Source organism: Channa argus, chromosome 14 (assembly GCF_033026475.1).
Source record: "Channa argus isolate prfri chromosome 14, Channa argus male v1.0, whole genome shotgun sequence".
Taxonomy (NCBI): Eukaryota; Metazoa; Chordata; class Actinopteri; order Anabantiformes; family Channidae; genus Channa; species Channa argus.
The window spans coordinates 2751533-2779213 of NC_090210.1; the positions used below are offsets into that span (position 1 = coordinate 2751533).

The following is a 27681-nucleotide window of genomic DNA, read 5'->3' on the forward strand; positions in this document are numbered from 1 at the left end:
TTTCCTTTCATTTTTGTTCCAGTGGATTAAAAATGTCATTATAACAAGCAGTAGAATCACATCTCTTCTGCATCTGCTTGTTCTAACACTTGAAGCTATATGACGCTGACTCGCTAATGAAATATTCAAACTCTGGATACATTTTTAATAGTTGCACCATTTTATGGAGATATCGTATAGATGATTTTATACACAGCTCTCTAACTTCATTTGTACTTTCGGAAAGATTTTCAGTAAAAATTAAATATTAAGCACAGTGTTTGAACAAAGCTTGGTTACACAATGTGCTTTTTAACAATGGATCCACACATGGATTTAGATTTTTAAACTTAACTTTTCCATTCATGCTTGTTTGTTGGCGAATTATACCAGGTTCAATTAGCTCAGAAGTTCATGCACTTCTCTGCTTCATAAAGGCTTCACAAGTTTTATTTACATTCCTAAATAAACAAGAAACAAAGTCAATAAAAAAAACCCTAAGATTTGAAGTTTTTAAATGCATATATGTCTGACGTTCAACATGCATTAATTAGTTTCCTTGCTACATAGCGAGACAGCAATAAGGTTTCTGACACTCCTCAGGGGAATATTTTTCTCTTTAGCTGCTAAAAGCTCCACTGTGTTCATCAGCTAGTTGTTGCCTGTGTCTGTTGGCAGTCGTGTACTGTGTACAGTGGCTTTGAGAAAGTGAACCCGTTCATGTTGCAAGTACTCGTTTGACCCTTTGTTAATATAGAAGCCTCTCATTATTTAAAAAACGTTCGTAGTAATATTTTCTGGTAACTAGTCAAAGCTTCTGTGTAATGTCTTGTGTAATCTTCTTTTCAGCTCGTATGCTCCATAATCGCCGGTGTTCTCCACTTTTGCTTCCTGGCTGCTTTTGCCTGGATGTGTCTAGAGGGCGTGCAGCTGTACCTCATGCTGGTCGAAGTGTTTGAGAGCGAGTTCTCACGCAGGAAGTACTACTACATGTCTGGGTACCTCATCCCGGCTGTGGTGGTGGGGATCTCAGCAGCCATCGACTACAGAAGCTACGGCACACAGCGGGCGTAAGTGTGGAGGGGCTCTTCTTTTTGTGGGAGGAACACTGGGAGCATTAGTCCTCCCTTCTCACCATCGAGACACACTCGCACAGCATGCGTATATGTGCTAATGATAGCAATATCACAAAGAGTAGCCCACCTCTGCCCCCTGGCAAATTTACACCCTGTCACTGCTAAAAGAAGAGACTGTGAGCAAAGCCACAACATTAATGAATGTGCTGGCTAGCTGCACTGGCCTGCTGGGTTTTTATTCTTTGAATGTGGATAATTGCCACCCTTGTCAGTTAAAAAGTTTATAAACTTTAACGCCGGTCTTCATCCAAGCAGAAAGCTTTATTTGATTTGTACGACTGCATCCGTCTAATTTATGGGGTTTAAGAAAACTGCCTTTTTCAAACTCCATTTTATCGCCGTGGTCCTCCGGTTTCCTGGTGATAAACACAGACCAAGGCCCTATTCATTCCCAAACTGGTCTATGATATGCTGTTTACAGTTCAGTCTTAGGTACACACACTCAGACATCACACATTTGTAGACATTTGCAGACCGTGAAGTCATGAGTCAAGTAACCACCACCTTTTCGACTGCAGCTTGTTGTGGCGTGAGGCCAACACTCCCTCAAGGTCGGGTTTTCTTCTCTGTGGTCAGAGGAGTCTCTATTCTTTTCCTGCGGGCTATCATCCACTCGGCTCTGCCGAGCCCTGATCAATGAGACACAACCTTGTTTTGGCAGTGAGATGATTTAATGAACTGAATATCATCTGTTACACCCTCATAGATGCTGGCTGAGGGTTGATAACCATTTCATCTGGAGCTTCATTGGACCTGTAACCTTCATAATTGTGGTAAGTTATAATTTGTGCACCTGTGTGATTATTATTATTATTATTTTTTTTTTTCCAAAGGAAAGCTTTGAAAATAGCTTATAGATTTTCCCTCTCTGTGTACTGGCAGCCTCTTAGCTCGTCTTTCTCAGATCAATTTGCATGAAAGGAAAGTGGTCCCATTATAGCTGACACAAGGACATCAGTGTCCACTCGGCTATGAAATCCTCTAAAATCAGAATTGGTGAGCGGCGATGACTTAAAGCTGTTTGGTCCACGCTGTAGATCTAGAGAACACTCCCCTCCTGCAATCAGGAGGGAAATCGTCTCAGGCATGAAGGTCGTTTGTTCAGTGGGAAAACAAGAGTAATGGTGAGGAGGAGTGAACATGGAAGTAATGAGTGGGTGGGTCAAACAACCATTACCACAGCTCACAGCCCTGCTGTGGATCAGGACACATCCTCAGCCAATCACAGCACCCGGACATCTCCATCTTCACCTTTTAATATTTCATGTGTAGTGTTGGGTGTTCACAGTTCACATACTACATGCATGCACTAATATTTGCACACAGATCAAACAAACCCTCTGTGTCTCCATATAGGTTTGTATGGTAACATACACGTACGTCTGACCATAGGTTGTAAAAACACGCAAAACCTAGAGAAGTGTGGTTTCTGCACTATTTCTTTGTGCCAGAGAAATGAGAGACCTGAATATACCCCGCTGTCCGTTCATCTGGCTGTCTCATCGGATCTGTGTCATCACTTGCGGCTGTGTTAAACGCATCTCCAGCCGCTCGACTCATGCGAACGTAAATCGGCCCCAGGGGCCAAGAGACAAAACTTGGCATTACCTTAAGCTGTGATCTAAAAGCCTCTTCTGTCTTCTTAGCCACTTTTCTTGTATTGTCCTCCCAGCTCTTGTTGGCCTCCATCTGCTCTGTGCGCACACTGTCTTCATATAAATGCTTTCCTGTTGCCTTATAGTCTTTCAGAAGGGTTTTATGTGCGTTAATAATGAGGATGGTTTTGTTTTGTTTTTTGCTAACCAGTGATTTCTGTGAAAAAAAAAAAAACATCCAGTTATATAAAGATTTTTAAAAATTCAATATATAGCGAAGTGTATTTCAAAAGTTTGTTACGGTATCAGGGTAAAGTGAAGCACATCTCCTCCCTTTTCCTCAATGGTGGCAGGGCCTGCAGTACTTATACAGCGATATCCTGAGAGCATGGAAATCTTTCTAGATGTATGGCTTGAAGCACTTAAATGTTTTTCCTGGCTTCAGTAAATGAAAGAAATTTTAATCATGGCACTCAGCTCTGTTCTTTCCTCACTATATTCTTCTGGAATTTACATCCGTGATACACCAGATGTGCCTGGACGTGATCAGATATGCACATTCTTATTATCCGATAAGCATTTTCGGGTGGTTAAACCGTCCACCGGTGCGCAATTCTCTGCTGCTTTTAATGTCGCTGCAGAGAGAAATGGTGCCAACAAATGTTTTGATACAGAAACACTTCCTACTTCTATTCGGACTATTTGTAGGAATGTCATTGATTCCGTCGCACCAATCAAACCCATGCGTTCTAGGCCAAAATCTGAGCCATGGATAAATGACATAATGGAAGAAAGATAAGTTGCAAGTGTCCTATGACATTCTTAAAGAAAGCTGGTACAAAGCGCTGCAGCACCAATGCTTGCTGGCACTAGCGTCTCTTTACTGGCGCATTTGTTGAGTTTAGGATTTTTTTGTTCGTTTTTTTAAGTCTCTTAATGGTCTTGATCCCTCTCAAATTTGAGAACTTCTCCATCCTTATACTCCTGTTCAAGCCCTCACCTCTATTGATCAGCTGGGTTTTAAGGTCCCTAAGACCAAGAGCATAGGTGACAGTATGTTCTCAGTCATTGGGCCCAGGGCACAGGGTCATGTAAGGCAGGCCCCCAAGTGAGGAAGCTTTTAAGTCATGTATTAAAAATCCATTTTTATTCCCTGGTTTTTAACTCAGACTGAGAGCTTTATTTTATTTTGCTTCTATTTCATCGTTTTATTTTATTCATTTCGCTTATGTAATATATTGTTTATTTAGTATGTGGTTTTACTGATTCATCTTAATTGTATAATGTAAAGCACTTTGGTCAACCCAGTTGTTTTTAAATGGGATTTGTAATTAAAGTGGATTGGATTGAAAGACTTTGATTGCAGCTCACATCGAAGGGCAGAGTTTTGCGAGTAGACCGACAGCAAGTGTTAGGCTCTCGCTGTTGTTTTTCTCGTTGTAAGTCAGTGTACTTCTGCACCGAGGCATTAAATTTTCATATTCCTCTCAGTAACCCTATGCTTTTGTCGACACTGAAGCCAAAACCTCTAAAGATAAAAAAATAAATAAATAAATATTCTAATCCAAAGTGAAACCTAGCCACCAGCGGTGGTATATTTAATCATGACCTGTGTACGTATGTGCGAGATTGAAATATTGCAACTGAAAACTGTAAATGGTGCTTAGTCATCAATGTAGACGCAGTCTTCTGCATTGAGAACCCAGCGCATAGTACATTTTCTTGATTATATGCTTTTACTTCAGTGAAATTATAAATGAAGGAATTCGGGATGTAATGGAGTTTAATGGCTTATTTGAATAAAGGATCTGAGCAGCTCCCTCAGTGCTGTTAGCAACAGAAATCAGATGCCTTTCTAAGTGCAGTCTTTTAACCCTGATACGCGTCTGTTTTGACAGGTAAATGTCATCTTCCTGGTAGTGACGATGTACAAGATGGTGAAACATTCCACCTCCATGAAACCAGACTCGTCCAGGCTGGGGGGTATCAGGTGAGAGCTGCCACTCCAGCAGATTAGGTGGTCTGTGTGTGTGTGTGTGTGTGTGTGTGTGTGTGTGCGTGTGGCCTATGTGTGAAAGGAAAAATAATGTGCGCCATTATTGCTTTTTAACCCCTGTTTATGACCGACATGTTTAATTGATTTTCTCTTCTCTTAAACTTGACCAGACCAATATTTTACCATTTCAGCTGCAGTCTGTCTGTAGGTACCTTTTCAGTTCACTTTATGATTAATTTAGTATTTGGACAACGCAAGGTTTTATTGCCACTTTTATTTAACTGCATTTCTGACCTTTTTTTGTTTCTGTGTTAGCATATTTTGCAGGCCTTCATTGGCTTCAACCACATCTCCCGTAGATCTGAAGATTAGAAACCCCCCACCCCCAAGCTTTCTGTTTCCAGTCTTTGACCATTTATGTGCTTGGATTCTTGTTCAACAATATGTTTGAGGGCAAGCCAACATATGTTATGTAGGCGTTTGATTTTTAGGCAGCTACTTTGATTTTGGTCCAAACCCAAAAAAAAAAAAGGACCTTGAATTAGCTTTCGGTTTGTTTAAAGCACATAGAAAAACCTGCGTTTGTTTGCATTTGAATGCTGGGTTTTACACATTATCTTAAGTAGTCAGACTCATTAACTGCCATTAATTAGGGTCTACCTCAAATCTCTAATGCATTTAGTTTCTCTTTCAAATTGTCATAGCTTGAAAACTAAAGGGAAATAGTTGGTGTGCATGTAATGTGATCATTTGAGGGGGAACAAAACATGCATTCTTGTACAAAAAGCAGCAGGAACTGAACGACAAGTCTAATCAACCATCACACTCAACACTGCTCTGTGTTTTTTGTTGTTCCTCTGTTGATGACACGCTGTTGTCCCACTTCTTCTCTCCTCTCCAGGCTCACCTTAGTTCTCTCGGGGCGGCTCACTTCTCTCTTGTGTAGCAATAACGACCAGCCACCGTCATTGAAACTGACTGTTAAACTTATCTTATTTCCTCAAGGCTTTCTTGGAAGCCGCCAAGGAAAATCCTGCTGTGTTTGCAGTCTCTCTTGCCAGCAACTCAGAGAAGACCAAGGAAATATTTTTGACTCGGTGTCAAATACCAAATGCACATTCATTCCAAAGCTTTGTATCAGCATTTACACACTATGCAACCACTAGTGCAAGTTTTTCATAAGCACAAAATTTAAACACATTTTTTTCAACAAGGTGCAGTCCAGGAGGAGGCAAATGTGAAACCGAGCAATGATGAAATCCTCTGCATTTTAGCTGATTCCCTCATTAACGTTCTCTTTTTCAGGTCATGGGTGTTGGGAGCGTTTGCCCTACTTTGTCTGCTGGGGCTCACGTGGTCCTTTGGCTTGTTCTTCCTGAATGAATCCTCTATAGTGATGGCGTACCTGTTCACAATCTTCAACACTCTGCAAGGGATGTTCATCTTTATCTTCCACTGCCTCCTCCAGAAGAAGGTACAATTTTGTCCCCGACAATTTTCAATCGCTCGATTGAAGGATAACTGATCAACATTAAGTCACTGATCAAGCAACGGTGATGTTCATAAAGTCTGTTCTTTTTTAGATGAAATTTTTTTAAGAACATTACTCTGGAAATTTCTTCCCAATGTTCTAAACAAATAATGAAATGTTAATTAACACAGTAATCAATGTATTAGTCACTCAACAGACAATCTTCAGCTTTTTGAGCAGAAATGCAAGTAATTTGATGTTTGAGCTTTTCAAATGTCTAGAATTTGTGGCTTTTCTTTCATAAATGGTTATAAACATAATGTTGTGAGTTTTTAGGTTCTTACTTTATGACGCTCATATCAAAGTGCTTCCTTTTAACGGTATTCCAGCTTGTGGTCATTATGTTCGATAGTCCTGTCCTTACAGACATAGCATTTATATTGTTGTCAGCTAGATGACATTTGGTAAAGTTTCTTCTTTTGCATCTCATAATTGGGGGGGGGGGTGGTCTTTGTGTGTGTGCGCGTGTGTGTGCTCACTCTAGCTTGATCTTTTACTCCTCTGCAGGTCCGTAAAGAGTACAGTAAATGTTTCCGTCAGTCCCAGTGCTGTGGCGCACTCCCGCCTGAGAGCTCCCACAGTTCAGCCAAGACAGCCACGTCTCGATCCACTGCCCGCTACTCATCTGCCACACAAGTATGTGTAAAGCATCGGTATTTGTAAATCTGTTTCTGGCTTTAGGTTTTTAAAAAGCCTTTGTGTGAATTTAGTTTTTATATTGTTATGGTAATTACTGTAAAGTCGGTTAATCCTTCGTTTTTTAAGGCCAACTAATCTCATAAAAAGACATAAAACAACAATAAATTCATCCCACAAAACAGAATTGTCTGTTTAGCCAAAACCTGACGTACTGCAGCGTATCCTTCTGTAGCATAGACTACTGTCCAAAAAGTAATAAAACCACTAAGTGATCCACATGTGCCAAGTTCTTTAATTAGAATGAGCAAGGGATCTGTCGTTTACTGTGTGTCAGTGCCACATATACCTTCCTGCTGCTCGCCAACTTGCTAACACCCAAAATGTGTTACGCAGCAGCTGAAAATACTCACTACGGCACTATTCTGTTGGAGTAACACTTAACAAAATAATACCGGCCAAGCTTATGAATTTTTTTACATGTACATCATTAGGTACGTGTGGCCTCGGGCTGTGAGCTCCAGACTGGTTAGGGTAGTTGGAAAGCTGTGAGTGACAAACATTCTGCTGCCTTTGGTCTTTTCAGTGCATTTGCTGACAGAAACCAAAATAGAATATGACCAACAGCTTTATCCTTCAGTAAAGATTTGAGATGCTGTTTATTTTGGACCTTTCACTCCAGTGTTATCATTGTAAAGCTGAGCCTCTCAAATCATTTAAACGAAATATGTGCTTTAGTCATTGAAATAGAAATGCCACTGTAGTTAAGGCATTGTAGGCTTCACATTGTAACGTTAAAGCTTGGTTATCCAACTATTTGGCTGTCAAGGTTATATATAAAGAGATGGATTGATTTTTGTTAAGACATGAGATTTGTTAAGTGTTGAGGTACAGTGTAACTACCAGACAGAAAGCACTGATGTCTTCAAAGCTTTTTTCTAGTGGGTGAAAATGCAATTTATTCTTGTTATTCTGGCTGGAAGGTAGACTCTATTTTTAAAAAACGAAGAAAAAAAAAAGAAGAAGAAGCTAACAAAATAAAGCAGAATTGAAAGTAGAGGTCTCTTGTAATTTCTTCTCTTAAAGAGCACTTTAGGGAATTTGGTGTCAACTTCTGCTATTACCACTGCACTTATGACTCGAGAGGGGACAAAAAGAGGCACTCAAGGCCGATCTCTCACGTTACAAGCTGTAAGATTCCCGCTGTATCCACTACTGGGATCAGTTGGATCAGTAGCACGTGTGTGTGTGGCTTTGTTTTACCGTAGCACACAGCATCGTGCAGTAGGTTAGTCAGATCGTCTACGCAAGTGTAGGTCTGAATCTCAAACCTGTGTAGCCACACAATCCTCGGGGCCGAAAGCCTTGACTAACCACGGCACCATGTTGAGCCCTGATCAATAGCTTCTTTTCTCCCAACTCAGAGCCGCATCAGGCGGATGTGGAACGACACTGTGAGGAAACAGTCGGAGTCCTCCTTCATCTCCGGAGACATAAACAGCACCTCCACGCTCAACCAGGGTAAGCACCCGTTTCTTACACCGCCGCCACCACCACCACCGGATGAGACGCATACGCTATTCTCTTTGTGATGAGGCTCTGAATTCACAATAAATACTTAAAACTATGCAGCCTACATGGCTGTGCAGCACAAAAGGAGGAAGTTTAGATGCAGCCTAATGTTGCATTCCTCTTACTGTCAAACAATCAAAAAATAGCATTAAATGCTGCCCGAGGATCAAAGTTAGCAGCAGCTTTCTGCCCTTATCTACTCACTGGAACCATGTTAAAGGAGATGAACACAGACAGTCTGGAATAAAGCGTTACTGATGAGAATCATGACGACCCCGACTGGGGAGACTCATCTTCATCCTGGACCGGTTGTCAGGGGTGAAGGGAGGATAGGGGCTGATGAGCAAAGTCAGGCTGAAGTCAGAGTAGGTTTAAGGATAGATCCCAGCATTGTGAACCTCCGGTTCCAGACTGTGCCAGTGCAGATCCTGGCTGTAGTCATAGTCTAGTTTTGTTTTGTTTTTGTTTTGTTTTTTTAAAGCAGAGTTTCTCAGCGATCGGGCCAGATGACTGAGGACAGTTATTACATTCTTGAGGATTTACACAACAGCACTGAGGATGATAAGGATACTCTATTATTTATGGCAGGTCACTTAGACATGTTTTGTCTAGTGTCTCGACTGGATGAGTTTGTTTAGATGAATTTGTTTCATATAAACACTGCAGCTGATTGTGTTGCTATGCTTTGGTCAGCACATGTCGGGATAATATTGTTTGTCAGTTACATCAGTTGACTGTTTGGATAATGTCTTGCTTTGACCAATGTTTCTATGACTGCTTTGTCCATAATAGAAGGCTGGTGGATCACCGGTCATAAATCTTTGGCGGTGTCAGATTCTGCACAGTGAATCTCAGTGTTTGTTTATGTCGACAGCTGCCCAGCGCACCCCCACAGACCATGAAGTACAGTACCTCAAGCTCTTTTTTTTTTTTCTTCACTGCTTTTCTGCCCTTCTGATTTTCTCCTTGTCTTTTCCTTCTTGTTATTTCAGGGATGACTGGCAACTACCTCCTAACTAACCCTCTCCTCCGAACGCACGACACTAACCCTTATAACAACCTGCTGGCAGAAACCGTGGTGTGCAACACCCCCTCTCCTCCGGCCTTTCACTCCCCAGGTGCACATCCACCCTCCACCTTTATTCTTGCACAGATATGTGTCTGCCGTAGAGCAAAAGTTTGACATTTTGGGCTAAAAAAACTTTTACTTTTTACTTTCTGGAGGAGAGAGATGAAACAAAATTGTAACAAGCTTAACTTAAGAGCGGCTTAGCTTAGTTTAGCTTAGCAAAATATTGTGGAACTAGTAGGAAACAACTGTCAGTGTTTTTTTTTTAATAAAGAAATCCATCTCCCAGCAGCTTAAAAACATACTAGTTCACACTTTTTTGGTTGGACACATAAGGTAGAGCGGCCATCCGCCAATCCACCCAGTTGTTGGTTCGATCCCCGGCTCATCCGGTCAAATGTCAAACTGTCCCTGAGCAAGACTCTGAACCCCAACTTAGTTGCTCCTGGTGAGTGTGTGTGCAAATGGGAGAATAAGAAGCAGTGTAAAGCGCTTTGAATAATAGGTAGAAAAGTGCTATAGAAGTTCAGAACATTTAATTCATACCAGCATTAAAGTCTAAACTCAACAGGTTGTGGTTTGATGAGAAACAGCTAGTTAGCTTACTCTTTCATTCATCAGCATCTTTAAAGCTAACACTTTATATCTTGTTGTCATTCTCTTTTCTTTTTTTTGCCATTTTAGGTGCTTTTATCTGCCAGACTGTACTTGTTGCGACCAGCTGAGACGCATTGGTCTTAGCCAAAAACAAATCCAACATAGAAACCAAATTAACATTGTGACACTTCAGCGTTTGTACGTGTTAAACAAACCAGATATAAAGTGTCCATTTGTGAGCTTTGGCAGTGCTGGTATATGGATTTATTATTATTATTTTTGTTTAGCACTGACAGAACAAGGTTGTGATAAGCTAAGCTAACAATCTCATATTCAGCAACTGTGTTACCATCTTGTCTCATCGGATTCAGGAAGTGAGTAAACGTATTCCCCAAGATGTCAAACTCTTCATTTAATTGTGACATATTTATTGAAAACATGAAAACTCTTGAGGTTGTGGCTGTGACATAGCATGAATGAAAATGTTGAGAATAATAACACTAGATTTACTACTTGTTTTTCTTCCTTCACACCTTCTCTCTTTTTCAAGTCGTTCTCATTTACTCGAGTTCCTCCTTTTGAGACGAAGCTCAGACATCAGTACCATTTTACCTTGTCTACTGAGCAGCCATGTGGGAATTCCTCTGTGTTGAACATGAGCTTTACATGACCCAGGTCTTTTCAGATGATTGTATATTGTCCTCTGATCATGTTGAAAATCCGTTCGTTTTCTATAGTCTGCTTCAATTTAAACCAAGCTCGATTTGAATCCCGTCGGTTTTATGTGTTTATGGTGACCCAGTTCCTCACTGGCGGAGCTGAAAAACGCAATCAAAGAAAACAAAAGCAGTGGCATATGATGCAATGCGAGCAGAGCCGTAGCCCTCAGATATTCCAGCCATCTGATGACAAAAGGGACTGTAAAAAAATCTGCAGTATGAAAGAAAGTGCATCATAGCAGAGAATATGCAGCAACATATAGCTTTAACCTGGTGCAGTCATTACGGCCTTGTTAAGTGCTGCGAGCTTCCATACTAGGAGATAATAACCCTGGGTTGGGGCAAACAATGTCTGCACAGAAAATCAAAGACATTTTGATTTTTCTTTATTTATTTATTTATTTATTTGGTGAGTTCAACAGCAGCCAAGCAGCTCGGATGCAGAATTCGCAGCTTGTGCTTTATTGCCCTAAAATGTTTACCTGCTTAATCATTTTATGCTAATTGCATGTTAACATTTAGAGCACAGGAGACAGATAGATAGAAAGTGGTGATGTTTAATTAGCAGGTGATTTAAATGTCAGCATAAACATCTCCTGTTCCTGTAGAAAACACCTCTTCTCCCTCTGGAGCAAACCCACCGTGCCGCACAGAGCTGTGTTTGAACCCAGGAGCAACAGAGGAAATCCTACACATACTTATTTAAAAGTGGATCGAGCCGCAGTGACAAACAGGAATTATTCAAGTATTTAATATTTGAAAACTAGTTGGAGGAGAGCGCACGAATGTCAAAAGCCGGTGCGAAGATCACCATCCACGTATGAAATACATGCAGAAGGACTGTCAAGTTTAACATGAGCTTTGTCAGATTTTCCTCTGCTATAGTCATTACATTTAGCGGCTGCAAAAGAATGAGCATGTCTTCTATTATAAGTGTATTAATACTAATACTCTGCAGATGTTCATGCAACGCAGTAAAGTCTGTATGGAGAGCATCTTAAATGAATCTCGGCTGGAATAGTTCCCAGAGTACAGCTGTCGCCGTGTCCAGTTGAATTCTGTTCACATCATTTCCCCCTGCTCCCAGTAGACAATACCTGTCTGCAGTAAAATCTCTGCCTGTGCATAAACAAATGCTAATTTGGAAGTACGGTCTGTTGAGGGAAGTGTCTAATAATTCCTCCTCCCTTATTTTTGCCCTTTTGCTCTCCGCGCTCTCTTTCACTCTTTTTAGAAATGTCTTTGATGTTGCTTTTAGAGTTTTGTTTTTTTTTTTTTCCGAGTTATCATTATTTCAAAAAAATTTTTTTTTTACACGTTCGTTTGAAACTCAAGTCTACGACTATGACGACAACCTCTCTCACCCTACAAAATGTCAGCTTTTTACTTACAGGCTCACCAATAAATACCCAGTAAATAAAATCCTCATATCAAATCTAAGTAGCCGCCTTGACTTTCATCCTGCTGCTTGAGCATAGTCATACAGCTGCACAAAATTAGAGTACTTTGCTGTGTGTGTGTGTGTGTGTATTTTTTAAAATTGTGCTCTTAAAAGAGTGAAAAGAGATCCCGTAATTCAGAAAGAAATAACTTCACGAGGAAATGTTCCCTCTTTTAATGTACACTTGAATAAAAGACTGTGCTTGCTGCTAAACCCTTTCACTTGCTGAGTCCAGGATTCAGTTGTCCTTCCTTTGTCCTTAAGCTCTATCAATCTGTTAAAAACACATAATTTTGCTGTCGTTGTCTGTCCACCTACAACAATTTGAGCAAAACGTCACATGGAAGAGGTTGCAGTTAATTGCAAGGACACAAGCGGAGTTGGATGGACTGAATCCAGGCTGAATGTTACAAGCTTCCACTTTTGTCTGATTTGAGTGATTTTGTTGTTACTGCTGCAATTGAAAAAAAGCATCTGTTTTACTTTTTTTGCACATCAGCTGTTCTTAGGCCAGATAGCCTGAGCAGACACACTTGATGTGAGTGGTGGCAAAGTGAGTCATTGCACCGTGCCTGTTGTGGTGTGTGGGGGTTGTTGCTGTGCTTGCGGGGCCCCAGTGCAGAGAAGTGGCTGGCCATCTGTGTTCGACATTACTCTTTTGTCTTGCCTTCTTTTAACAGATGGAATGTTTTATTCATTGTTAATGTCACAACACTCCCTCATCAGCTTGTATTTATTTCCCTCTTTAAGTCTTGTTCTGTCTGTTGCTTTTGTATGCTGGCGTGGTGTTACCTGGCTATTTTCTAAGGTGTTGCTGTACTATACTTTTTTTTAAGTTTGAAGTCATTTTTTTGTTCTCATATCTCCAATATTGTTCAGGATCATTTCTTCGATTTGAATGGAATAATGATAATAAGGACGGACGTGGTGGGGGAGCTAATTGGGCTCGGTTTGGTATTTAAAAGTTTTTGTATTTTGGACGTGCATAAAATGAAAAGCAACCCCGAGATCAAAGAGCACAAGCCTGAAATGTCCTGAGCAGTATGAAGTATATGTGGATGGTCTAGTGGAGACTGTATAAAAATGTGGAAAACTACAGTATCTCACGTGCTCTTCTGGCCTTTCCTTGCAGGACAGCACTCTCTGAGCAACAGCAGGGACATCAGTGCCATGGACACCCTTCCCCTCAATGGCAATTTTAACAACAGCTATTCCCTGCGAGACGACGACTATGAGGCCGTGGGCGTTCGAGCCCCGGGTGACCTGGGGGGACTTAACCTGGATGATGCCACCTTTGAAAAGATGATCATATCTGAGATTGTCCACAACAATCTTAGGCCCCGTGGGGCCCCCAAAGGTCGCGACGCCCAGAAGGAGAGGGACAGAGCTTTGCCTCCACAGACCAGAGTGACAGTGGACCGAGGTGGGGGTGGGGGTGGGAGCGGCAGTGAGGATGACGCCATCGTCGCAGATCATGCCGAGGCCTCATCTCCCCAGAGAGGAAATGGAAGAGGAGGCCACACCACCCTGGAGCTGCTCCTTCACCCCCACCACAAGGAGGTGCTGGAGGCCCCCCTCCTGCCCCAGAGGACTCACTCCCTGCTCTACAATGCCCAGAAGGCCCCCAGGCACCCGGAGGGGCAAGGCGGCCATGGCTCTGAGACTGTTACTGCAGTGGAGGACACGGGCTGTAATTCACCCAACAATAACAGAGACTCCCTCTACACCAGCATGCCAAACTTGAGAGACTCACCCTCGCCCTCAGCGTCTCCATATCCCCCGGAGGAGGAGGAGGAGGAGGAGGAGGAGGAGTTCTCCCCTTCACCTCGAAGTGAGAGCGAGGACGCGTATCAGAAAAGCATGCCTGAGCTCAGCGATGCACCACAGCCCCTGTCCTACTACCAAATAAACCGAGGCACCAGCGATGGCTGCATTATCCCACCCAACAATGATGACTGCACACAGGAGGGAGAGGCGCCCAGTGACGGACAAATGCAGCTCATCACCAGCCTCTGAGCGAACCGTCTTTGTTTGCACAGATTGTAACAGATGAGTGCTTTTGGCTGATGTCGGGGGAGTCAGAGACTTTGGCTCCACACCCCACGCGCCCTTCCGGGTTAGGACAGGAAGTGACATGTTGTTGAGTGGGAAAAGGAATGAATAAATGACTTTTGCACACAGATCTCATTAACACACAAAACACATCCATCCGAGGCCAGACAAATGTAGACTGTGAAAGCTCTGCCGACGGACGAAATAGGTGCAGAGAATAACACGCGGGCCGCCGTGCCAGTGATAAGACTGACATTTCTGAAAGAAGAGTGGGAAAATAAGGGATAAAAAATATTCCAAGCAAAGAACTATCAAACTCCTGACTTATTCCTGTGGGGGCTTTGCAAAACCAGGGTCTTTTTAGTCATCAAGTACAGAACTAGAACTAGTGTGGCTGCACTATACAGTCAGGACTGTAAAGTTAAGAAACCACTAATTCAGACTCAGGCCTTATATTTTCTCTATTGCACATTTAATGGTTGTCAAAGTAACAGCTAAAGAAAATATATTTTGCTGTACCACTAGTGTAAAAAGTAAAAAAAAAAAAAAAAACAAGAGAGAGAAAAAAATTGCAACCATTCAGTAGTTATGCCCTTTCAATGTTTCAAAGATTCTTCAGACAAGGTTAATCAAAATGGTGGACATGTGCTTTTTTCCTCTCACACTTGACTCGTCGTAGGATGTTTGAATATAAAAAAAACAATTTTAGACATACAGGTCCATATAAAATCATGCTCACGTCTCTGCTTGTGAAGTGTTTTTGCTTTCATGAATGATAAGTTTTTGCCAGTAGTATATACGTTAACACCAGGCCATGCGCAGATTGGACATGAATTGGATACTTGTGTAATTTATTTTACTTGAAAGAAATTGTCAGATTATAGACTTATGTTTGTGTCAATGAGATATTGCAGTTTTTGCAGACATGCTTTCATCCTTTGACACTTATTAATTTATTAACTGAACTATTCAGAAAAAAACAGAAAAAAAAACAACAACCATGGTTTCAAAGTGTGAAAAGTTGTTGCAGCACTGATTAGGTTCATTTTATTTCTTTTGTACGAGCCCATCATCAGCTGGTATTTAATTCAACTCCTGTTTGATATCAAATAAATGTGAATTTTTTCTTGTTCACAGTCTGGTTACTTGCTGGAATTTTGCACTATTTTTCCCAATGTTGAAAGTACGGTCAATCAACAGAGCTGTGAATGTGTCAAAGTGCCGAATGTCTTTCACAGGAAGTGGAAGGTTCATCATCTTCCATATTGTCACATTTGATAAGTCCAAATAATTTCTGCATTCCACTGGGCGCTGCAGTTCTTTGCAAACTTAACTCAGCCAGGGATAAATACTACTTTTGTTGGGAACTATTTTCAGCTATGATTAAATACACATTGGGCTAGTGAGGATTTACCGCAGCAGGTGCTATAAGTGTCTGAAAATAAACGACAGCTCCCCTGGTCGTCATCCAGAAGCAACACGTCACATTATCAGCACATTTTGTGCCGCTTTCCAAACACAATCCCCCCCCCCCCCCCGTCACGCTGTGCTGAACACCACTGCCCTTGTCTTGTCCCGCAAATGGCGGATGCTTCTTCAAAAACCTATGAGCTTCATCCCTGCCAACAACATAAAATGTGTCTTTGTTGCTACTTAAGACTGGTAAATGTCAAATAGTGTTTTCATTGACAGTGACGCAATAATGAACTAAAATATTATTTCTACAGCTGATGAATAAACCTATGCTGTACAAACAAGTTTTGACAGATCGGTCACCGTATTGTCCCGGTTCATGTTAGGTCCCCTATTGACAGTCAGCACAGTACTGTGAACAGGAGAACAATGTAGAGCAGTGCATAGAAAACGACAGAACATCAAATAAATTCTCAATATAATGAATTATTAAATAAACTCAGAAATTCTGAAAAATGAAAACCGCCACTAACATTTTTGCTTATTTGCATATTCTGAAGTTTGAGGAGAAAAATGCATATTCTTTTGCATGGAACATCCATCCCCATGCTTTTATTTTCTCTGTCTGTCGGTTTAATCTGTTTTAGGAGCAACAGCTGGGGAGTTTCACCTGTAAACTGACTTTGACAGCATGTGGCAAAATGCAGGACTCAGAACACGTTGCTTGTCAATACTTCAATTCTTTTTATGACAATAACAAATGAGCTATATCAACATTTGTGTTTGGAAAGTTATGACAAATAAGCTGCAGGATTTACACAATGAGTAATAGTGAGGTCTTGGAATTATACAGATGAATAGAAAAGCAATTTAATTAGTTTAGTGTACAAATTGTAACGCGGCGTTAACGATTTGGCATTTGGCGCCTGTATGAAAGCAGCATTAAATGCTTAAGCTGTTGTGGGAAAAATAGTTGGAGAATCTGGTTTTTGGGCCAAAGCAACTGAGGAAAAAGTGTAAATAATTTTGGAGTTGAGTTTTTATGACCTAAATCAGGCTTTGGCTACACAGGCATTACTTATTATTCATGGACTGATCGTGACTGCTCTGTGGCACCCAGAGACCAACCAGTGCACTGGAGCTGAAATAATTAGTTAATTTATCAATTAGTCAAATGACGGGAGATTAATTGGCAACAATTTTGTTAACTGGTTGTTTTCAGTAATTTGTTTGTAAATGCCAAATAATGTGGGTTTTTTTTCATGACGGTAAACTCAACATCTTTGTATTTTTGACTGTTGATCGAACAGTAGTAGCTTCAGGGAATAATTTCTGACATTTCATACACACAAACAAATACATAAATGGATAAAGAAATGAATCACTGGTTGCTGCAGTGGTGGAATATTTCTACCTTGCCTGAGGTTTTCTATGTGTTAATTACTGGACAGCCACAAAAAAATGTTAACTATTTTATAAAACGGGTTCTAACAAATAAGCTCAATATAAACTAATTCAATTAAGGTTAAGAAACCCGCTTTTAAGAAAAGGTCCCCCTACAACATAAAGCTACAAATTGAAGGAGTTCAGTGGCACACATTTAATATTAATCAAATTATGGAGCTTTAAATCATATGCAGTAAACTAAAAACTTCTGGGACCCCTATAGGAGCCGGGCACACTTGTTTATTTGCCCAGTCTTGCGGCAGTGGGCTCAGTTAACTGTTGGATTGGTCTTTTTGTGGGTTTGTTGACAGTTAAACAAAATGAAAGTATATTGCATGTCTTATTGTTAATTGCCACTGAATGTACATTCTGGCGGTAATTATGCAAGTTCAACAAGATGCACAACAACCTAGGAGAAGACATTGTGAATGAGACTCGCAACTTAGATTTCGCATTCAACATGCGTTTCATCTGTGGTGTTGGAGGAGTATCCAGCTCCAAACGACCACACACACGCTCAGCAAACATACAATACATGCTGTTGCTGTAGGATCTGGGTGGTTGTAGTTTATTAGTTGGAGCTGGGTGCCAGTTTGCTGTCAAGAGACTGCAGCAAAGGCCAAGGCAAAGCTCTGAGTCCAGTATGGCTCTCTGACTTATTGTTTGAACATCAGCTTCTCAGTTTACACGGAGCCATCCAAAACGTCCTGAGAGACACCGAAACCGGTCTGGAAGTTGTACAGAACTTGGTTTCCGTTCAGTTATAAATCAAATTAAATGCAAAGTTGATGACCTGCTCGCAGTCCATTGGAAAGGCGTCTGCATCATCTGTGAAAGCTTCCTTTTTGTAAACACCGGGGCTCTGGACTCAAAGTATGTGTGATGTCACTGCAAGGAGGGGAAGTTTCCCCGTCTGCGTTTTCATAACAGACAAAATTGTGATGAATGAATGAGCTGAGTCCCTTTTTCCCAGTATAAGGCTCAGTTTTGCATGATGCATATATATTGGTTCATTATCACTAAGTCACCTGTGCTCTGTATTAGCTCTCCAACCCTATTATCTTAAAGAACATTGGATTTTGAAATTGAACAATATATAGATGATCACGTCCGTTCCCCCAATAAGACTGGGGTATGGTGCTCTTGATAAAAGATCAGCATATCTCAGGCTCTCCTTATCCTGCTGGGATGATTTCCGGCCATTCATCCTCTTCAAAGATCCTCCCTCCACCTTTGACTTCTCGCTGAGTCACTGACATTACCATCTGTAATTATCTGATTATTTTATGATGCATCATATTAGACATGCAGTGTTTGTGTTGTAAATGGGAAAAAGTTGTCGAAGTTTGTTGAAGATGAAAGTGCTTCGTTTATCAACTCATCTTTTATCTGTTCTCAGTCAAAGCCCAGCTTTCATGGGGCAGTGGCAAATGAAGGCGCAGTAAGGCTCAGTCTGAGAAGACATTACCGTGTTTTCATTTGGATCCGTTTGATGTTCCTGCCTCTGGTGATTTTGGACATTATTTCATGTCCATCATCAAAAAGACATCAAACAAGATGCTGCAGTCAAAATCATATCACAGAGCCCGGACTAAAATGCGGTGTGCGTGCATGTGCGCTCACTATACGTGGCCTCTACGGTGTATATTTGTATGTGAATTACTCTAAACTTCTCTCCAAACTGCGACGAACATGTTTGTAAAATGCTTTTCTTATTAAATGAAAAAGTGTTGTTGCAGATAGACTTTATGTTCTTGGATAGCAATCTTTTCTTTAGCGAGTGCAGGAACTATGCATAATTACATTAGCACAGCCACAGTGCAGAAGGAGTATTATATTTCCTCAGGGCCTCTGTAAATGTACAACATACATTCCTCTACATTTCACTCTGCAGCTCCTGCTCTGCTGCCACAGTCCCACTAAAAACAGCAGTGCACTGCCTGGGATTACTCTGCACCTCCGTGTGCATTTAAAGCACGAAGAACTTCTGCCTACGGAAGCAGCAAAACAAGACAATATCAGGTTCCCTCGCCGTTTTGTAGTTGTGGCAAAAAATAGATCGAGTACTTCTAGGCTTTTTATTGGGTAGATGCAAATATGTGAATGTGTGTGTGGAGGAAATGCTTCACATACCTGGTATGTGAAGCATGAAGTTACATAGTAACCACCAAATTGTTTTTAGTTGAGACCACAAAATCCTTCTAGTATAATTATTGCAATTTCACTTTGGGTTTAAAATATTCTCCAAAAGACTTTGTTAATCCAGCTGAGAAAGGCTTGATATAATTTCTTGCTTGTGCGTGTGTGTGTGTGTGTGTGTGTGTGTGAGGAAATTAAAGAAAAAAAAAGAGTTTGAGATAGAAACCTAAAGTAGAAAACGGGAAAAAGAGAAGGGGAGAAATTGCGAGACAGATGGAAAGCAGCAGTCTAACATGTCAGAAACAATCGGAGTCGGAGCCCTGCAGCTGTAAAACTGTCAAACCTCGTAGGAAACACCAGCAGTGACCTCAGAATTGGGCAGAGCGTTCTGTCACACCCAGTGTACAGTAAACACTGCAATGGTAATTGGCTCCTCCATTTTTTGCAATTTGAGAATGAAGGTTAAAAAAAAATATATATATATATATATATATATATATATATATATATATATATATATAGGAGTGGGAGACAAAACATGTAAATATGTTAATGAACATCAGTCACGCATATCCAGCACGGCTTGAATATAGTTTAAGTGTGTGTTCCACTTCAAAGTGCCTTTTGATTTGCCAAATCAGTACTGTCAGTGTTGTAAATTAAAAAAAAAAGGTCAGAGAGAAAAATCTTTTATAAATAATACAAAGATTGTTTTATATTCTTGCTGAAAGAAGTATAGTATGGAATATTGATAAAAAACATTGTTCATGGTTTATTTTGTAGCATTTCAGAGGTAATTACACATCATTCACGCAGATGTTTTCCATCTATCTCTGAAACTCTACATTATTTACACGAAAGCTCCCCCATTACACAAATACTTCTGATGCAGGTTCAAATTTCCAATTTATTACAGTCAAAAGAAAGAGACAAGAGGCACAACACAAGAAGTAAACCACTGCTGTTGTGATTCTTTTTGTAAAAGTTTGTTTCAGATTTAAAATGCAACATTTACAGATGAAGCTGGTAGTGGTTTTGTTGCAGAAGTAGTCATCGTCAGATTATCAGCAAGGCTGTGTGTATTTTCCTTTGCCACCAACTTCACTGTTGAAAATGTATTGCATTAAACAGCAGGATGTTAATGTTTTATTGAAAAGACTTTTATTCCCAGCTAATTTACTTACAGTTGCTGTAATCACTCACCCTCAATGTACTGAGCCTCGTCTGAATGCGAAACGCGCGTGTACAGTAGGATATGGACATAATTATGAAGCTACGCAAATCAATGTCATGCATGAAGTTGCATTCAAAAGATGCCCAGAGCAAAGTTTGCTTAGGCCATTGGTCTGGAAATCAATGTGACGGGTTCAAAAAAAAAAAAAAAAGAAAAAAAAGAAGAAACTTGAATAAGGTTTGGCTTCAGCTTGAAAAGTGTAGAGCTGTGATGCACTGGGCTACTACACAAAGTGACATTTTATTATTGCTTTCTTGCAGCCACTAAACGACCTGAACTGCAGACTCCATCAACAAAGGTTCATATTTCAACAAAATGTTTGGTTTAAGAGTTAAGACAGACACACATGCTGCAAACCACCCACAAACACATGAAAACAAAAGCAAAACTAGAAAAAAATAAATACAATGTTTCACTGTGACATTTGTTTTGAGAAGACTTTGCAAAGATTTTGCTAAACTAAACTTCCTGACAACTTTTTCTTTTATTATAAATTCTTTAGCCTTCTACTGTAACTATGCTGAAAACATACCCTTTACTTTGATGCTCTGGAAATAATTCTTGACAGCATTACAGAGAAGGAAGCTTCTCAGCTGTTTCCTACTATCAGCGTGCCCCGAAGCAAGGCACCTTTTCAAGAGGAGTGCAACTGCACGTTCGGGGACCCTCGAGGCTGTGAGCCACTTGGAAGAGAGCCGGGTACAAAGGCAGATCCACCTTTACAGTTCATTTATCTTCTGTTCGTCATGAATTAAAGGGTAAAAAAAGCCACACAAAGAAGCCGTCTCTGTCCCAGATTACTATTCAGCTTAATGTGGACATTTAGGACATGACAGTTCGCTAAGGTGAACCATAAGTAACAATTAGAAATCAGTCCATGATTTTACTTCTCTGTGTAACAGAATATACTTCGAAGTTTATTTTACAGCATATAATACGTTAGAATCAGCCTCATGTTGTTGTATTGCCTGACATACTGTATCACTTTATGGTACCATCAGAATGTATTTTACATAGGTCTTTATGCACTGTACTTATTTCAGACGAGTAACTATAAAAAATATTTAGCCAGTTCTTTTAACATGGCCAAAAACCGTAAGATAAGAATAAATGTTGTCCATCAAACTAAGTAAGACCACTAATTGAAGTAACATACCTCATGTATTGGGTTCCTACTCTGCTTTCTCCCAGGCTTGCAGACCTAGGGTCCCCAGATGTGAGGTCCCCAGCTGCAGCCTCTTCGCTTCTTTTACTGCAGTAGTGTTTTTTTTTTTTTTCGTTTCAAAATGACTATGGATCTGAAACAGAGCTGTGGTAAAAACTAAGCAATCTCACTCACACTTGTTACTTTTCCTGGATAGAGAGGATTTAAAAATGTAAGAACTGTAATGATGTAAAATAAATAATACATGCAAGGGCAAACATCTGTTGTTCAGTAGAAGTCTTTTTCTTCTTCTCTCAGTTGTGCAATGTCAAAAAAGAAAACGATTCAGAAGTCGACAGCAGAAAACCATGATATTTTATGGAAAATCACTGCGTTCTGCTGCTTTGTGTTCTCTGTTCTGCGAGAGATCAGACTATGAAAGCTCGAGGCAGTCTGAGAAATCTCAAAGTTTTCACCCCACACCTCCATATGTCGTTCACATTTCAGCCTATGGAGAACACAGTGCAACGCTTGTTTCTGTCTCGGTCACATGGCACTTTCATCTCCCATAAATAAACTTCTTGAGGAGGTGCATTTTAAATGATAAACTACATTTCAGGAACTCACATCTTCAACTTCAGCGGAGCAAAAAAGGGCAGGCGAGGCCCTTTCGGTAAATGCATAAAGGAAAATCCCCCCACTGCGCTCAGAGCCTGTGCTGCGCGCCCTCTGCTCCTGTCTTTATCACTTTGTTTTTTCTACGTTGAGAAAGGTCTGAACCTAAGACTGCTTTAGGAGTGCTGAGAATGTGAATACGCCGTATTTGTGACGTTAACCGAATGAAACATTGTGGAAGAAAGAGAAGAAGTAGTCAGGCGATGGCAATAGTGGTTCTCTTCGGGTTTACGACCATAAAAATAAACATAAATACACAGTATGTGGCCTTGAAGTTGCAAACTGTTTCCTCTGAGGTCTAAAGAGCAACACACCTCATCTACCGGCTCCATTTGGCTTTGAGCCTAATAGAGAGAAATATAGGAAATATTATATGTATTGTGGAGAATTGTGTAATGGGTGGAATAGTGCAGTGTTAAAACTACTTTGTTGGTTGATCCATGACTATATCTCGCAAAGTGCAGGAGGAAATGTTCAGATGTTTTTGCTTTGGTTGCACTGATTAGCAAAGGTTTGCTAACACACTAACGTTTAAGACAAGGTAAATATTACAGCTGTGAAAGATCAGCATGTTGGCACTGTCCATGTGAGTAGCAAACTGACATTTGCATTTAGCTCTAAATAAAACCTCAGAGCTGTTAGCAGGCTCCTAATGCTGTTAGTACACAATTTTCCATAGCTGTGTGTCTGCTAGTATTATTTTCAGAGTGTTTTCACTGTAATTTCTAAATTTATTTGATTTGCTTACATTTTTTATTTAGCTGAATAAAATCCCAATGAGCTAAAGAAACTCGGCTCGTCTCTAAATAATAATTAAAAACAAAACAACAAAGACATTATTAGAAATGATTTTCTTAGTGAGCTCGCCTGTGAAACAACCTTTTTCCAAACTCACATGGCCTCATGTCTGTTTCTACAGTTTGCACATTTGAACAAGACCAAAAAAAAAAAAAAAAGCAGAAATGTGCAAAAGGATTGTTCTTGACCCTTCCTCGGTTTTCAAATGGCATTTCTTATTCTCCCTTGTGACTTCTTGGGGGTAACCATCGTTTAATGCGCTGTTAAAAGGGTACAGCTGGAAAAGTGAGCAGGAGCATTTTTAACAACCTCACAAATCCCCTAAAGCCTAAACCCAGAGCTGTCTCTGACTACCTCACGTAACTTAGGAAACTGTCCCTCAAACCGCAGGCTCCAAATGCTGCACGTCAGTCTTCCACATCGGGCAGATGTAATGGTCATTTCTCTTTTTTTGATTTTGAAAGCATCTTCTGACTGTGGCTGAATTGTGCTAAACATAATTCAAACATGGACATGGAGTGTGTGATAAAGTGGAGACCTTGAAGGCATCCAAGAGAAATGTAGAGGACAGGGTTTGTGTTTTAGTGTGTTTTATTTCTGCAAGGGGGGGAGGGGGGGGAGAAAGATCTGTCTTCAGTGTACTGGACATATATTTCCTGTAGGAACTGCAAATCTTGAAGGAGAAGTAAAAAAAAAAGAAAAAAAAAAGGACCATTTCATCATATGGAGGATATACAGCCAGGCTGCGTTGTGAAGCTGAGCCGTTCGATAATGTGTGTGCCTGAAAGAAAAAAAAAATCAGTGGAGCTCTATTACCTGTCCTTGAGTCATCTGTCTCTAGGACATGAGTCCATGTAAAATTAAGGACACAAAGGAAATATTGAGAGCGAGCGAATGAGACGTTCATGCAACTTAATAAGAAAAACCATGCAACTGTGTGAGTCGTCAAAGTAGACAACTGGGTAAACGGCACAACAAGGGGTGCCAGCATTCATATTAGATCCAGGCCCTGGGGCATCGTCGTGCGTTATGAGTTCAGCATTAATTGCTGCCTTTGGGAATGTTAGCTCTTGACGTAATTACTTGTCAGAGGGAACCCTGAGCTGCAGAGGAACATGTTTGTGACAAATAACTCAGGTTTTTAACAAGACAGAGCCAATTCCCAGCACTATAAAGAACACACAACAATGTGTTGTTGCTCTTGCAGTAATTTCAGCGTCAGGATGGTCTCGGCACCAAAACAATTTCTTTTATACTAATGCAGTTGTGTCATTGCTGTTTTTTTGAAATCGGTGAATCGTTAACAGAAAAATAATTGTTAAAAGGTACATTTTTTTGTATATTGTATACTTCACTGTATATTCTCTAGTTGAATCTTTTACTTCATGTGACTTTAATCTGAACCACTTTAGATTTAAGACTGACGTCAATTCCTGGAATTTGTAATGTGCATTCACTGTTTTCGGGGCAATTAATTCAATAAGCCAAATCCAATTTGAATTAATCGGTTAATGTAAAAAAAAGACCCCACTGGAAAATGAGAATAAGTTGCCGCGCTGCTGTATTTCTGCTTGAAATGTTGAATCTTGAATACATTAGACAAGTCAAAAGTGGAGCTCAAATTGAACATAACTAAGGTTTTGATCTCGGATTTCAGTGTCACTTTTAACATTTATTGCTCTGCTTGACCGTTTGACATTCATACAGTATAAACCCACATCAACAGTCAGGCCCAGAAACTCAGATGCACACGCCCACTACACACTTAGCCGCACATGCCCCGTTGGACTTTGATGCCTTGCGACCGTCATGTCCATCTTTTTAAACACTGTCCAGACAGGAGAAAAACCTAGGCCATCAGCTCTCCTCTCTGAACCTGTCCATCACTGTCACTCTGGATCAGCGGTGCAGAACTCATCCTTCCTCTCCCGCTGGTCCCCGCCGGACTGGACTTGCTCAGTCTAGCCCCTCATATCGCTGTCAGGAGTCCCAACTGACAGCCTGCCGCTGCTGCTGATTCCAGTTTGTTGGCCCTGCTGTGGGCCGATGCCAGCAATCTGTGCTTTGGCAGTGGGTGGCCGTCTGGTGAGGAAAAGCTCTGATAGGTACAATGATGGAGTTATTCATATGGGCTTCTTAACACCCCAAAAGCAGTATCATATGCACGAAATAGCAGCGTGTTGGAATGGCAATCCCTGACATTGACGTGAGAATGCTTAAATCCTGCAGTTCACAGGCAGAAACGGTGATGTGGGTAAAACACGCACACATGCTGCAATGTCTCAACTGCTCCACCAGACCGGATGTCACACCAGTCCCGTGTCTGTGCATGAGCACAGGCCTATTCTTTTTCTCGCCGCACCACATGTGTGAATTCTATCATAATGGCTGAGGTTTCCGGAGAACTCTGGATCTTTCAAACAAACCACAACAGGCGGTAAAACCCAGCTTCTCAAACTCCCACAGAGACAGGGACAGTCAGTGGAGAAGTGAGAGTGGGGATTGGAATTTAATTACAGCCTTAAAACCCTCGGAGTCCAATATGAGAGAGAGGGATGAGGCATAAATCTACAGGGGTGCCTTTGTTTGTACCGTGGCTACAACAAGAAAATCATTCAAAACCCACTGTGGAGACACTGAAGTCTGCAGAACAGTGGTTCAAAGTTTGATGGATGAATAACGGGGCTTTCGAAGACTGACATTCACTCATTCCCCCAGCTTTCTTTAATTAAAGTGTCCATTCTGGTTCTATTATGGAAAACTTCTTTAACACACTTGAAATAGCAGAGACAAATATATATTTGATTACACACCCTGGGCAGCAGGCCATCTGATATATTTGACTATATATTAAGATTATAGTAAAATTTCAACAACTGACAAAAAAAAAAAAAAAAAAAAAGAGAATTATTCTGTTTCCCAGCCAGAGAACACAGGGGAGTTCAGTAATTAACTATTGAAAAGGTTTCATAAACTATCTGCGTCTTGCAATACATACAAGTTTGGGAGCTGGGAGATTCATGACTAAAATCAATCAGTCTTTTTCCACATTGCTGACCATAAACGCAATTCCCCTGTGTCTAAGTGGAGGAACATGGATGTACTATTACAAGGGAACCTATGGCCTTATGATTGGATTCAAAGCTGCTTTGGCCGACACATCAAGGGAAGTTTCTGGGCTGCAGATTGGCCAGACTGGCGGCGGAGCATAGAATCTGCAGAGTGAGTTAAAAAGTCACAGGCCTGCTCCCAATCCATTGTATTTCAGCCAGGGTGGGGCACCGAGGATGAAAACCAGATTGGTCGCTCCGCATACAGCATGAAGAATAAGGCCCGAAGGACGTTTTCTGCCTCTTTCTCCTTTGCTTCACATTTGTAAAAGAGACACAGTGAGGACGTGTTGTTTTAGGACTTGGCCGGACTCTGCTCTGATAGGTGTGACAGGGAACCGTGAGGGGTTACATTCACAGTCCTGTGCCTTGCAGTGTGGCTCAGAGAAAGAGAGAGTAAAAAAAAAAGGGCTTGTGACTCTGTGAGAGGTTGTCAGGGGGTGGGGCGCAGAAATCCAGATGTAGGTCACTGCCAGAAAATTCCAAAATCCTGATGTTCTCGCCAACAGGGAGGCTACAAAACCTTCTCCGTGTAAATAACGTCAGCAGATCACTCCCTACAATCCCTTCCATAAAGAATCTGGAGACATTTAAGCTGAGACAACCATGAGAATACAAACCGCATGTCTTCTTCTGTTAGGGTTTCTTAAATCACCTCAGCTCTGCTTAAACAAAATATCATGGTGCAATTTGACAGGGACACATCAGGCAATGGATGTGGGTGCATGACGTTCGTGGAGTTTATACAGAAAAGAAGTTGGGATTTTCAACGTGTCAGCCCGGATTGTTTTTGGCATCAATATCATGCTAATATACCTTTTCAAACGGACTTGGTTCGCTCAACAAATTGCTGCAAAACATCACTGTCATTTTGTTTGTCTGGACTAAAGTCTATTTGAGCAATCGAGTAGTCACATGCTGATATAACAGGCTTTGTTCCAGGTCCTGACAGAAAGGTCTCAAACCTCAGCGTTTAAACTAAGAGGATGAGACTGGTGTGAGAAAGTGCCATGCATGCAGCAGGAACGCTTCATGGGGGCTCTGTGGCTAAGAAGCATATGTGAATTCAATGTGCACAACCCAAAAGAAAGAAAGACAGGAAAAAAAAGGATTCTCCAAAAAAAAAAAAAAATGCTTGAAAAATGGTCTGCAAAAAATAACACTGGTAAAATTGAGTGTCTCTAGTGGCTGCATACCGACTCCACCTGTTTTCTATTCATTTGTGTAATCGCAGCCATGCGAGTGTCATCATTCCCTCATTTCAGTTTGGGGTTCATTCCACCAACTTTACTGTACATCCATTTCTCTGACACATGCAATCTCTTTCAACAAATGTGATTTTTTTTTTTTCCTTTCTTTCTTTTTCCCAGGAGCTGTGAGGTGTTACCCACCAGATGTT

General features: G+C 40.9%; 1 protein-coding gene across 13 annotated transcripts in view; it reads left to right on the forward strand.

Moving 5' to 3' along the window:
* The window catches only part of LOC137098197 (adhesion G protein-coupled receptor L2-like), a 125003-nt gene extending 109548 nt beyond the window's left edge, over positions 1 to 15455 (forward strand). For 5 of the 13 annotated variants that reach the window (XM_067474166.1, XM_067474165.1, XM_067474168.1 and 2 more), the window contains 8 exons: positions 829 to 1049; positions 1822 to 1888; positions 4609 to 4700; positions 6012 to 6180; positions 6745 to 6873; positions 8298 to 8394; positions 9438 to 9563; positions 13404 to 15455. In XM_067474166.1, coding sequence (XP_067330267.1) covers positions 829 to 1049; positions 1822 to 1888; positions 4609 to 4700; positions 6012 to 6180; positions 6745 to 6873; positions 8298 to 8394; positions 9438 to 9563; positions 13404 to 14287 — 1785 coding nt within the window. In that variant the 3' untranslated portion in view covers positions 14288 to 15455. Of the gene's footprint in view, positions 1 to 828; positions 1050 to 1821; positions 1889 to 4608; positions 4701 to 6011; positions 6181 to 6744; positions 6874 to 8297; positions 8395 to 9237; positions 9349 to 9437; positions 9564 to 12770; positions 12825 to 13403 lie in introns of all 13 variants that reach the window. The other 8 variants (XM_067474169.1, XM_067474170.1, XM_067474175.1 and 5 more) reach the window with 7 other exon arrangements.
* The last annotated feature ends 12226 nt before the right edge of the window (positions 15456 to 27681 follow it).